We start from the raw sequence: 13,722 nt of genomic DNA, 5'->3' as shown, positions 1-13,722 counted from the left end.
CCGATCCAGGCCTGGCGATGAGCGGCATGAACGAGTTCATACTCGTCGAACCGATCGCGAATAAGTGAAGCTGATCCGCGAACCAAACGTACCGCGCAATCACTGACGGGCTTCTTCAGACGAGTCTCCCTGATCATGGAATCGGGATGCTACGAAATGAGCCTTCCGGAGGCGTTGTGGATGAACCTGATGGTCGTCATGATCGGCCAAGACTCGCCGAAAGCTGTCGAACAACTTCAAGCTGCTCCTCAACGCGGAGTTAAAGGTACCACAAGTGTAAGTTTTCGTATGATAAATTAAATTTAGAAGGTCATTAATGAAATGCTTCTTTTCTTAGAACGCGCAATCCTGTTACATAGGTTTGATCTGCGGCGTTACAGAGCACACCTTTCGGCTACTGTCCAGCGACGAGAATATCAAAACACGCAAAGTGATTAGGAGCGTTTGCGAAGCGGTTGGTTCGCTCTAGGACTCCGAATTTGTGTACTCGATCGGTTCCAAGCAAGTTGACAACACGAACGCTTCCAACTCGCTAGAGAAGCAAAAACAGCGGGTGAAGAACGTCGCAGAGTTCCTGGCACCAGATCCAGAACTTCGTGCACATTTGTTCTCGATATGTCGATTTCATTCATATTAAATAATACAATTATATGGGCGGGGAAGGATGGGGGAGGGGGGACTCAAGGTTGTCTTCTTGTATTATTAGTGAACAAAATATGATCCTCAAGGGGCTTCGCCACTTCCCGGCGGAATTAATTCTCGTTTGCTAAACGGGCATGGTGCTGGTGATCTGTTGAACTGCAGTCCTGCGGAGTTCGAGATTCGGCCGCTGTTGGTGTTAGAACCTGTTCCGGATCCGTGATGCAGATCCGCCAGCTGCATTTCGGGGGACAACCCGACTGACGCATCGAGGCGGCAGCAATGCACCTAATGGAGGCAAACCCAGCCAGCTCGAATCCACACTGTCCTTGGACATCGGATAGATCGTTACGTTGCCATCGTGCAAAAGCAAAACTCTGTCAATCGGCATTATCCGTGGGAAACAGTTTGTCCTGCTCCTATCTGTGGAACTTAATTGCTGGATGCGGAAGAGGTGAGCCTGCAGCTGCAGGTTTGTCTTGATGTGAGGGTCGATGTATCTGAATGGGGATTGGTCGAAATTGATCTTCTGCGAACATTTAGTATTCAGACATACCTACTTGGGAGCAGTTTCGTTCGGTCCGGTCAGCTAGTTTGGCAATTGCGCGGCCAAAATGTTGTCCTCGAAGATGATCTCCAGAAGCCTATAGATTCAACGACAAGTTGAACAGCTCGATCGTGGTGTAGTTGATGTAGTAGTAGGTACGCCGCGATCATGCCCAGATTCAGCGGCAGCGTATCCATCTCGTCCTCCACACTGATGCACTTGGACTGCTCCAAAGTCGGAGAGGGTCGATTCGACCAATTCGGACAGGTGGTCCGACAAGTGTCGGTGGGTGACGCCCTGCAGGTTGTAGTAGTTCGGGTTATGGGTGAGTCGCCGATACAGGAACGTCCAGGTAAGGTAATCAACGGCGTCCTGTTTGTTTTCAATGGTTTTGGTGACGATCTCCGCGTTGAAGTGATCGTGCATACGATGATCCAGATGACTTTCCACCGGTAAACTCTCGTTGAGGAACTTCTTGAAGAAGTCCTTTTTGGAGCTCTGACACATCAGCACGCACTTGGCGTTGTCATCCTCTAGCGGACGGTTGGCCCATAGACTAATAAAAGACTACACAGTGAGCTCTGAACCATGACTCAACCTTTTTATGACCCCTCGGCATGGCCGGTTCACTGTCAAAAATGACAGATCAAAATGTCAGAAACTGGCTCCACTGTCGATTTTCTGACGTTTCATTTTTTTGCTTTTGTTTTGATTCTTGAATCTTAACAAACACACGAATTTGTTTTACGGGGTGTGATTTTGCCATCCCAGAAGAATCGAAGAACCGGAACTATCGACAGCTTAACCATGATTATGGCCATGAAGTTTGCTTTAAAATTTATATTTCACTTCTGTTCCGTTTGCTTTCATCCCAGTGATGGAACGGTTGGCCACTAACGGCATCGGTTCCGGGTTGATTAGCAGCTGCCGGATTCGGTCATGTAACGTGTCCTGGGACTTCCGACTACCGGTCGCAAAATGAATGAAGCCAGCGAGAGCAAGTTTTATGTAGCCTGTCGAAATCGAACGTAACTAAACCGATTTGTGCCGCAAACCGGGAGGCGAACGGAATAAATGAAAGGAATAACTCCGAAGAGGCTCGACGACTTCGATCCAAAAACTTCTCTTCGTAGCTAGTCCCAAATCGTCTCTTAGACCACCAACATCTCGACAAGCGATTTGGACTTCAACAAATTGCGGCTCAATATTACCGGTGGTCGCAACCTCGGATCGCATGCCAGTGAGCTGGCTACTTGCACCGATTCGCTTAGCGTTTTTCAGATTTAATGTTACTTTCTTCAAATAAAAAAAAACTGATTTCATTATTATCAAATTTTATAATACATCATATTTTGTATGGATTTCTTGATGGATTTCGTTTATTCGACAAGATTTCTTTCAGAACGTAATCTAAATTTTAGATTTGCTGCATAGTTGGTGCATTCAAACTCAATTCATTTGACAATACTAATACGGATTCATCGCATTCTGGTACACAAACACTTCCGGTTCCGTCGTGAAAACGATCGCGAATGAAGTTCCCGTCCCTGCTGGCCGTGTACACCGACAAGATGGCATCCTTCCGCTACTCATCGCTGAACCATCGCACGTGCCAGGCGGAATCGACCGTCCCGGTGGATGTCCTCCAGATTGCCAAAAGTTTCACGCGTGGACATCAACCATCACCTCTCGTAACGCTGCAACGACCTGCGCCACGTCTCGCCGAACATGAAGCGCGAAATCGTGCTCACCGAGGTCCAGCTGGTCGATGGACATCCTCAAGACGAATCTGTTCGACGATCCGAAAGGCAGGATCATCGGCACGGCCACATTGTCCAGGTCGGAAAACGATGACGGCCAGATTCATCCTAAAGCGATTGTTCAATCATCGTTGTTAAAGCTGCGCTCAGCTTAGTGGTCGGGCCCGGGTGTTTGTTTGTTTTCTTGATGAAGTCGACCTTCCGCCACCGCACCTTTAGGTCTAGATTCGCACCCGACTGTGGTATGAAAAGTTGAACGTGGAACTGGAACATATTTAAATCCGTCGATGGCTCAGAACGCCATCCCGGTTGAACACACTTTTCGTCAGTTCGCTCCCGAAATGAACCGCAACTTGACCCTAACCCCGGTCCGAACTCCCAGCCGCAACAGCCTCCTCCCTTTTTCCGAGACCTGCAGCACTTCCTTCATGTAGACATCGTTTGGGGTAACCAACTGGATCACGGCCACTTCATTTGCACTCAGATTCGAACGCCTCCAGCGACTACTGGCACAAATCGGACGTCATGGTGAAGGATTTCACGCGTGAGTTTCGATTAGCGGGAGCTCTTCGTGCAAACCTAGCTGATCCGTTCGGTGGGGTTCCATTGTTATCTTTGCCTTAATGGCACCGTACCAGGAATATCTAAAAAAGAGTTTCTTAGTTCACCTTCACAAGCAATAACGTATATACTCAAGAAAAATCAACTTACCCGCAGGATTTGCCGATCTCTCAAACGAAAAAACTCCCATTCTGGAACCTGACACCATATTAAATGTTCAATCTTTGGCGGTCACTCCGCAAATTTTTGATTCGTTTGTGATTCGTTTGCTGTTGTGATTACCAAAACAAAAACAAATAAGATGCGCGCGCAAAGTAGCTCAAAACAAAACGGAGAAGGCAGTGCTGCCAAGCTAATCTGTCATACGGGGGGCGCGCCGATGCGGTTCAGCGTGGTTCACGCGGTTCAGCGTGGTTCACGCGGTTCACAGCTTATGAGTCATATTTTTTTGAAAATTTTGTTCTAAGTGTTTAGTCTTTAATTAGTCTATGGTTGGCCCGTCCCACCATCTACATGACATCCGTGACCGGGTAGTCCACGTACGAGTGACTCTTACCGTTGTAGAACTGCGTGTCCATGATGATCAACAGGTAGGCAGAAATGTTCAAGCCCCAGCACAGATCCCGCGTGACGACGCCAATCTGCACCGCACCGGAATCGAACAGCTGTTCCACGATGCGATGATCAGACGCCGTCAAGCCTTCGTGGATGTACGCAACCCCCTGCGAGAGTGTCTCCTTCAACGTTTTATCCGTCATGCGATCCAAAAACGGCTTAATGTCCTCCTCCTCGGTGTGGAAGAACCGGTTCGGTTGAGCTTCAGCAGCACAGTAAGCCAAAATATCAATCGCCGTCAAGCGAGCCAACTTCCTCGAGCTCACAAACACAATCACCGGTTTGTGCGGGCTGAACTTGGTTACGGCGTTGTACACCGGTTTGGACATGACCGCAATGCGCTACGCGTTGTGCGTTATGTTGAATCCCTGCACGTGCAGTTCCAGCGGGATTGGCCGCACGCTCGGATGGAAGTTGAAGGTCGCATTCGCGTTGCAACCCAGTCATTGAGCTACGTCCCGGGCGTTCGACAGCGCGATGGTCAGGATCAGCTTCTCAATCTGGGACGAAATGTACCGCATACGGGAGCAGACGACCTCCAACACAGGACCTTCCTCACCGCCAATCAACTGCAGCTCATCCACAATAAACAGCTGGATGTTCTGGACGTTCTTCCTCTCCTTCAACGCCGAGACAAAATGTCCCACTTGTCTGCCTTGGTCACGATGATTTGCCCCTTGGCGATCAGCTTCACCCATCCGGTTTCCCCCGTCAGCTTGACCACCTTGCCGCCCAAGTTCTGGCCAAACTTCTGGTGCCAATCCATGAAGATCAGCTCGGCCAGCGCGTCCCTCGAGACCAGATAAACAACCCGATCGTGCGGATTCTGCTGCAACATCCGCAGCACGGCAAACTCCGGGATCGTCGTCTTGCCCGACCCGGTTGGCGCACCCACAAACACATTGTCCTCACTGTTGTACACCGCGTTGAAGACCTGCGTCTGGATCGGATTGAACTGCGGGAATCGGTCCGCGTACAGCTCTTCGAAGCGTGGCTCACACAACGCACTGATCGGCAGCGGCTGCAAATCGAGCAGCTCCGTCGGGGCAGGTTCTTCTCTGGTAGAATCAGGTGACGGAACGAAACCGGAAGTTGCGTCTCCGCGCCAATCCACCGGTCGGACACGATGCGCAGGAAGTACTGCGGTGGCAACGGTTCAAACACCGGCACGAAGAACTTCACCAGGTGATTGTCCTGGCAGTACTTGTACTTGAGCAGGAAGTACTCGTGGTGCAGGATAACCTCGGAATCGACGTCCTCAACCAAAATCCAGAACGCCTCCGACTGGCCGTGAACCTTCTCGTCCCACTGGAAGTCCGGCGTGATGGTCAACTCGACGCGCAGCGTAGAACGCGTAATCGGTTGAATGCAAGTTGAATGTGCGTGGACAGCTACAGCTTGGGGAACTGGTACACGTACTTGTAGATGGTCTTGCCCAGCTTCGGCACTCGAATCAACTCTCCGATCTCGTTCGCCTCCAGATCGTACAGCCGCTTCCACGGGAAGTTCTTCTTCTCGATCTCCCTGCCACATGCGCCGACCGATCATCTTGCACAGCCTTAGGCACTTGTCCGCCAGCTGGGCCCACTCGCGGTGTAGGACAATCTCGAAGATGGCACGCAGCAGACGGGACGCAGACTGGGTCACGTACACCATGTCGGCCATCAGGGCAAAGCCCTCGAGTTTCAGCTGGGAGATGTAGGCTTGCAGGAGGACGTTGACCTTGGCACTGGGTTCTTCCATGCTTTCCTTGATCGGGATCGGAACGCGCTCCATCAGCTTTTGCAGCTCGAGTGTCTCTTCCTCGCGAACCGTTATGTTCCGGAACTCGCCGGACATTCGACCGATTCTGGTGACCTGGAAGTTTTCACTTTTGCGGTCGTACTTGATGAGACCGCTCTTCCACAGGTTTGCAGCAAGTTGGTGCGGAAGCCCTCCAGCAGCGGGTAAAAATTCAAAACAAAAACATCCAATGTGCCGAGCCGAACCAGCGTCTATGGCTGAAAGGCTCGTTAATAAAGACAACTAACTAACTAACATCCAATGTTTTTGCCTCGGTTTTTGCAATATTTGTAAACATTACAGGCAACAGTCTTGTACCTACTTGTGGAAGCTGGATATTTTTTAATCAATATTATTTAACACTAAGATTTACTGCACTTTTATGGTTTGACTTATCTAAAACTATTTTTGCATGCATCAAAATTGTGTTAAACATCCAAAAAGTATTTAAAAGGTGCAAAATTAAATAAAAACATAAAAAATTAAAATATATTTTAAATCCAGTAGAAGGTTCTGTACGGTAGGCATGTTTGGGTACAGTGCCGCCATCTACGAAACAAATGAAGGGTTCACAAAACTGTCGATAGAGGGCCATCGCGCACCAACACTGCGAACCTGGCGGAAAAAAATGAGAAACATGCCGTCAGGTGTTCCATTGGTATGATACCACAATTTGGTCTTGCATATTCCTTAAGACTAATTTTAAAGGCTTCAGGAATACCAAAAAATGAGTATTGATACCAGAGAAAGATATTATTACGCATTTCCTTTGTTATTTACCCAAACTCGGGTCGATCGCTGATGCGTTGTTCAGCAACGGAGGAGCAAACATGAGTGGTCTCCATGCTCATACTCATGCTCGTAATTCTGGCTATGCTTGGACATTACCACTGCACCTTTATTTAATGGGTTTTCATATGGCTGAGCAACGTTTTTTTTGCATTTACAGCATTTTAAAAATTCGGATGTGAAACCTTGGATAAAACCTGGTCACGGCAGCAAAATAATTCCATGTGACACTTTTGAACATCATGCTGAATACCAATCAATAATAACACAATTTGATTTGGTGTGCTCAAGGTAAGTGAGAAACGTGGTAGGTATTACTACAGTTTGTCTAGGAAACAGTTTGGCCAATGTTTGACAGATCCAAACGCGCTGGACACCAAACGCCCTTTACGCCCAGCAAAACTGGCAGTGTTGCAAGCACAAAACATGCGTTGCCAGTGCCTATTTATTTTGCATCGGCCAGTCTGACAGTCTGTAATACCTACAGACTGTCTAGGGGAAACTAACTACGAACTTAGAAAAAAGGACTTTTTGAAAATAACATACCATTCTGTTGTCTCAATGAAATGGAAATCATTTAATTGAAACATGGATTTTTGTATCTTCAAATTTTTTTTCCAAATTTGTGTGTTTTTAACTTATTTTTCTGTTTAAAATTAATGATTTTTTGTTTGTTTTAGCTGATGAACATGTTTTGCTTCGCTAAGTACAACTCTGGATTTTTTTTAAAAGGTCCAATAAACCAAATTTCCAGTTTTTGCTTTTTGGGTGTTTTTGAAACAGCCTTGGAGTTCGTTCAAAAATTACGTCCATGAATAGGGGGAGGGGGGGGGGGGGTCTGAGGTTTGTGACAGCCCATGTTAAAGGTATAGGAAAAGTGCATGACAGGGGGAGGGGGGGGGGGTGGTCTGAAATCCTGAAAATCCCTGGACGTAATATTTGAACAAACCCTCCCAGTCAAATCAATCCGAATTCTGAAACGGAATCTTATTAGAATCGTGTACAAATTCCGTTTCAAACGCAACAACCGGTTCCATGTTCGAACCGGTTGTTGCGTTTGAAACGGAATTTGTATACGATTCTAATTCGATTCCGTTTCAGAATTTGGATTGATTTGACTGGGCTTGAGTCAGGAGAATGAAAAAAGGTGCAGGTGGTTATGTTACACATGACCAGTATGACAAAGAACTTAGCAGAGATGCTTTTATAATTAAGTCATTTTGTTGAATTATGTCAGATAAAATCAAAACATAATTGGATTTATAAGTTCGCTCAATTTCTCTTTATGCTCCGTATCAAAAACCATGATATCTGTATGGTTCGATGTTTGTCCCCAATCGGAACAATCGTGAGGTAGCGGACTCTCCAGATTATGGCCACCTTTATCGAAATGGCCAGTATTATGACCGAGCCACGTAGCCCAGTGGTAACGCTTCTGCCTCGTAAGCGGTAAATCGGTGTTCAAAACCCGGCTCGGACCAACAAAACTGGTGATCTTTTCCCTTCTGGATTCGATTGCTTAGTAAAGGGAAGGTAATGTATCGTCACAAACTGGACCTTATCAAGACACCTTAGGAAGACAACCTATGGAATGTTAACATTAACCTTAACATTTTAACTTTAAGTAGAATAATAAACTGTCACTGAATCCGCTTTGTAAATGCCGGCCCCGATACTCTTCACGGGTGTTCCCCTCAGGAACAGGGAAAGATTTACTTTTTTTACTTTACAAGTATTGAAAACCATGAGTTGTGATACTAACATTGCAAAACTCGTTGGTTCAGTAAATGTCTTCCCGGGAAAACTTTCCTTTAGGGCACCGGCCAATCCATGTTGTGGCCAATACTGTCAAAATGGCCATTTTAATTACCAGTATTGAAAACCATGTATTTTGATATCTATTATCTATTAGCGATGGCGACCAAAACCGCTAAAGTCTGTGTTAAGTGCAAGAAAAATATCAACGCACGACATGGAAAGCCGCTGCAGTGCGACGGAAAGTGCAGACAGGTGTGGCACAAGGCGTGTACAAGTGTCTCCGATGAATCAATATTTCGTTCCTGACAAATTCTGGTTTTGCGCTCCGTGCAAGGAGTCCCGAAACCGCAACAGAAGAAGCACGATAAACATGGCCGACCGAACACCGTCTACACCATCCACGGCAAAGGCTGGAGCTGCATCATCCACCACTGAAGCTGCGATCGTCCGGATCGAATCCAAACTGGACCAGCTCATCGGCTGGCAGAAGGATGTCATAACGGAGATCCGCGGCATACAAAACACGCTAGAAGAATTGCGGACAACCACGGAAACGCTGATGGATGAGCAACAGCAGCTTCGTTCCGACAACTTCGAGTTGCGAAGACAGCTGGAGTTGAACGAAATCGAAATTGACCAACTGAGGCAGGAAATGCTGCGCAAGACGTTGGAGATTTCGAACGTGCCTGTTGCCGAAGATGAAGACCTCTTTGACAAAGTCACTCAGATTTGTCATGGGATCGGAGTCGTACTGGATATCAGCGAGGTGAAGGAAATCTTCAGGGCTCCCACGTACCAGTCCCAGAAGTCGCAAATTCCGCCACCCATCCAGCTGAAGCTTAGCAGTAAGAAGAAAAGAGACGAACCACTGGCGAAAAAGAGAGAAAAGAAGGAGTTAACTACGGCAATCCTGGACAAGGGAACCGATAAACCGGTCAACATTTACATCAGCGAAGTGCTGACCAAGCGGAATCGGTACCTGTTCAAGCTGGCGAGAGATTTGAGACGAAGCGACAGAATTAAGTTTGCTTGGTTCAGAGATGGCAGGTTGTTGGTTAGAAAAACCGAGAAAGCCAAGGTGAAGGGGATCAGATCCGTAGCCGCACTAGATGAGTTCACAAAATAATCCTAACCTCCAACTGCCCTTCCAACCAAGCACAAAAACAATCAACACCATCAAACAACTCAAGTTCAACAGCGAAAACAGTCTAAAACTGTTCTATTTCAACGCGAGAAGTCTCAACGACAAACTCACCGAGTTGGAGTTCCTGCTCGACGAAGCCAACTGTCGGATGGATGCCCTTATGATCACCGAAACCTGGTCACGACCCGAGACGGAGCAATCTATGTGTCTCAGCAACTATCAATGCTTCTTCGCTTCGAGATCAACGAGACGTGGCGGTGGTTCAGCAATCTTCATTCACAACGATATACACTGCAAACCGATACACAACTACTGCGACGAACACAACAGTTTCATTGCTGTTGAAGTTGGTGACCGTGAAAAAACTGTCCTGGTTTGTGTGTATCGCCCACCTGAACCGCTGTCCTCCTCGCTGGATTGCTTTTTTCAACATCTGGACACCTTTCTCGCGGCGCAAGCGTGCCGAACAACAATCGTCACCGGGGACTTCAACCTGGATCTGCTCACAACAACAACTGCTGTCCAAAGGTACACCAACATCGTGCTGTCAAATGGGTTTATTTTCTGCGGTCACCGTCCAACTCGTTTCGAAGCCTGTCTGGACCACATTCTAACGAACAACACCGAGCTACAAGTAACTGTTCAACAGTTGCAGTACAACTTGTTTGACCACGATGCGATGTTTATTGAAGCAACCAGAACGATCGACTGTATATCTTCGGGTAGGGTAAGCTTCACCAAGACCGATGTCAACAAACTTCGTCTGTACCTACAGCAGCACCCTCCCAACACAAGCATGCAGTTCTCGGTAGAAGAAAACTACAACGTTCTACTGTCGCAGCTACGCTCGGGGATAGAAGCTTCCTCAACAAAAGTCCGTTCACGGAGAACCAAACAAACACACTCAAAGCCCTGGTTTGACAACGAGTTGAAACAATGCATTCGCACCAAGAACTACTGGTATGGGAAACATCGCCAGAACATCGCTGACCACGTCACCCGAGACACATACCATCGCTGGGCCAACACAGTCACGAGTTTGAAACGTACGAAAAGAAAGCGTTATTATGGTGCTAAATTCGAACGTCAACAAAGCAGCATAACTGGCACCTGGGACGTCGTCCGAGAAGTTTTGGGCTCCAGACGGAAAAGCAGCAAGGGGATCTCCAGCCGGTTTAGCAGTACGGACGAAAAGCAGCGTTGCGTGGAAGATGCAAACACCTATTTCGCTGCAGCGGGTAAGCATCTCGCTGAAAACATTCCCTACACAGCCATGCAACCCATTAACCCCCAGACAGACCAATTGTTGGTCCTGGAACCAGTTCCACGCACGATCGTTCTGCAAACGATAGCCAGCCTACCAGCCTCAAAATCGACCGGGTATGACGCCTGCCAACCGAACTTCTTTAAAGCTTGCGGGGAAATCCTCTCCTCCGCTGACAGTGTTGCTGACGTCGTGAACACCTCGATTCGGCAGTCGCTCGTCCCCAACGCTCTTAAGCTGTCCAAGGTAGTTCCGATCCCGAAAACACCAGCTGCAAGAAACGTCTCTGAATTCCGCCCTATCAACATCCCAAGCGTGACCAACAAAGTTTTGCAGAAAATCGTGAACAAGCAACTCACCGAGCACCTTGAAAGAAACCACCTGCTATCTCCTCGTCAGTACGGCTTTAGGCCGAAGTCCAACACACAATCGGCTTTATTTGATGCGGTTGTCGAAATACAGAGGAACTGCGATCAAAAACTCAAGGTGGCTGCGGTGTTCCTCGATCTGTCCAAAGCTTTCGACACCTGTGAGAAGCGAATTCTTCTGCGAAGTCTCAGCGAACTTGGTGTGAATGGACAGTCCCTGCGATGGTTTGAAAGTTTCCTGGGGGAACGTCAACAATACGTTTGCGACAACGGTCTAAACAGCGAACCACTACTTGTTGACTACGGTGTAGTCCAGGGGAGCATTGTCGGACCGACGCTCTTCAACTGTTATGTCAACAACCTCAAGGATCTTCCGCTACATGGAACTCTTTTCATGTATGCTGACGACATCGTGCTCGTGTATGCTGCCTCAACATACGAAGAGCTGCAAAGCAGAATGAACGAGGACCTCTGTCATTTGTGTCGCTGGATGAATCAACATAAGTTGACTGTGAACATTCCGAAAACCAAGTACATGCTGTTCAACGCCCCAAGCTGGACCAGACTCGATGTTGTGTACAACGGCGAGTGCATCGACTATGTCGACGCGTTTAAGTACCTAGGAGTATGGCTGGACAGCGGTTTGAAGTGGACCGTGCACATCGAGAAGCTGAACAAAACACTGGCACAGGTAGCGGGTGTCTTCAAGAGGGTCTCTTCCGTTCTACCAACCCAGACGAAACGGATGCTCTACTTTTCCTTGTTCTATAGTCATCTTATCTACGGCATAGCAGTTTGGGGAACAGCTGGTAGCACTGCACTCAACCTGCTGCAAACCACGCAGAACAAGGCCATCAAGAACCTGTTTGGCTATCACTACCGCACATCGACAGCTCTAATACACTCCAACAACCGGTTCTTAAGCGTGAGTAGCACTTACACCGCTGTTGCTTGCTGCCACGTGCACAAAATCCAGCGAAATTGTATCCACACCAACACTGTCTTGAGCAGAGGAGAGGACCGCCATCAACACTACACCAGAAGAAGGGGAGACTTCACAGCTAGCAGAATCAACACCACGACGTTTGGCCAAAATTCTGCCCTCTACAGGGCGACCTTGATGTACAACGCACTCCAAGACGACATGAAAACGCTACATCCTGCTCGTTACAAGAAAGTTCTACAAAACCAACTCCTTGAGGAACAGTTTTAGATTGTTAACACTTTAAATCTTTTTTTTCGTCTCTATTTTCGTTTTGAAATTGTATAAATTAGTTGTTCTTTTTTTGCACTCTATTTGTAACTGTAAATCTTACTAAAAATGTACTGTACGGTAAAACTAGTCTGCCACTAAGAGCCAAAGGCTCACTGGCAAATAAAACGATTAAACTATAAAAAAAAACTATATATTGCCCAAAATCGTTAAATTCGTTAAATGTCCACCCAAGACAACCTCCCTGAGGGCACCGGCCACTCCAGGTTGTGGCCACCTTTTTTTCTAAATTGCAATATTCATTACCAATATCAAACACCATGAATGTTGATACCCGTATTGCTCAAAATCGTAAGGTTCGGTAATTGTCCTCCCGAAAGAACCTCCCTGAGGGCAACGGCCACTCCAGTTTGTGGCCAATACTGTCAAAATGGTCATTTTAATTACCAGTATTGAAAACCATGAATTTTGATACCCATATTGCCCAAAATCGTATGGTTCGGTAAATGTTCTCCCGGGAGAACCTCCCTGAGGGCACCAGTATCAAGATCCAAGAAGTTTGATACCCATATTGTCCAGTCTCGTATGGCCTTCCATCGGTACACCCCTGAGGGATCTGGCCAATCCGGGTCTTGTGGCCAGAATATTCCGGTGGCTCTCAATAATTCCAGCTGGCCTGCCTCCACTTGGTCTGCTCCTAGCTCCAGGCCAGCTGTTGTCCAAATAGAACGAATATCGAGGGGAACGACACAGTGAAATATCCTGGATTTTGGTTAAATTTCAGCATTTTCTAAAAATCCTATTCAATCCGACTCAGCGTGTGAAATCCTAAAAATCCAAGCAAATCCGATTTCAGCTAAGCAAATCCGACCTCAGCTAGTCAAAATCTCGACGAAATTGATCGACAACATGTCAAACGTAATGTCGAAATTGACACTTACGAAAATTTGTTTTGATTTATTGCTGGAAAAACACCCTTCGGTGTGGTCAGAGAGAAGCGAGGAAACAATTTCCCGAAAAGTTGGTCGGCCACAAAGAAGCGAATGTGGCCGTGGAAGGAAGGCTTACCCAACGTGGGAACCGATACATCAGAAAAGGGGAAAATGGTGCGAGGACCCATGAAGAGGAAAAGAGTCCAGCGAACCGCGTTGGCCGGGAATTCGGAGGGAATCGGCCTTCTAGAAGAAGGAAGGAGGAGGAGATCAAATTACACACGGATGGGATTTACCAAAAGTCCAAAAATCTTTCGCGCAGGCAATGGACCACGGTCCGAACACACTCA

At 47.3% G+C, this 13,722-nt stretch overlaps 1 protein-coding gene and 1 pseudogene across 1 annotated transcript; one reads left to right on the top strand and one right to left on the bottom strand.

Annotated features, from left to right (window-relative positions):
- Nucleotides 1-343: 343 nt before the first annotated feature.
- Nucleotides 344-6,432, bottom strand: LOC120428427 (putative U5 small nuclear ribonucleoprotein 200 kDa helicase; annotated as a pseudogene).
- Nucleotides 6,433-8,821: 2,389 nt separating this feature from the next.
- On the top strand, nt 8,822-9,510 carry LOC128092312 (uncharacterized). The gene is made up of 2 exons (XM_052705947.1): nt 8,822-9,442; nt 9,490-9,510. The coding sequence occupies exons 1-2, from the start codon at nt 8,822-8,824 to the stop codon at nt 9,508-9,510; spliced, it is 642 nt and encodes a 213-aa protein (XP_052561907.1).
- Nucleotides 9,511-13,722: the final 4,212 nt, after the last annotated feature.

This window comes from Culex pipiens, chromosome 1 (assembly GCF_016801865.2).
Source record: "Culex pipiens pallens isolate TS chromosome 1, TS_CPP_V2, whole genome shotgun sequence".
Lineage (NCBI taxonomy): Eukaryota > Metazoa > Arthropoda > Insecta > Diptera > Culicidae > Culex > Culex pipiens.
Note: the sequence above shows the minus strand (reverse complement) of the source record. Positions and strands in the feature narration are given on the sequence as shown.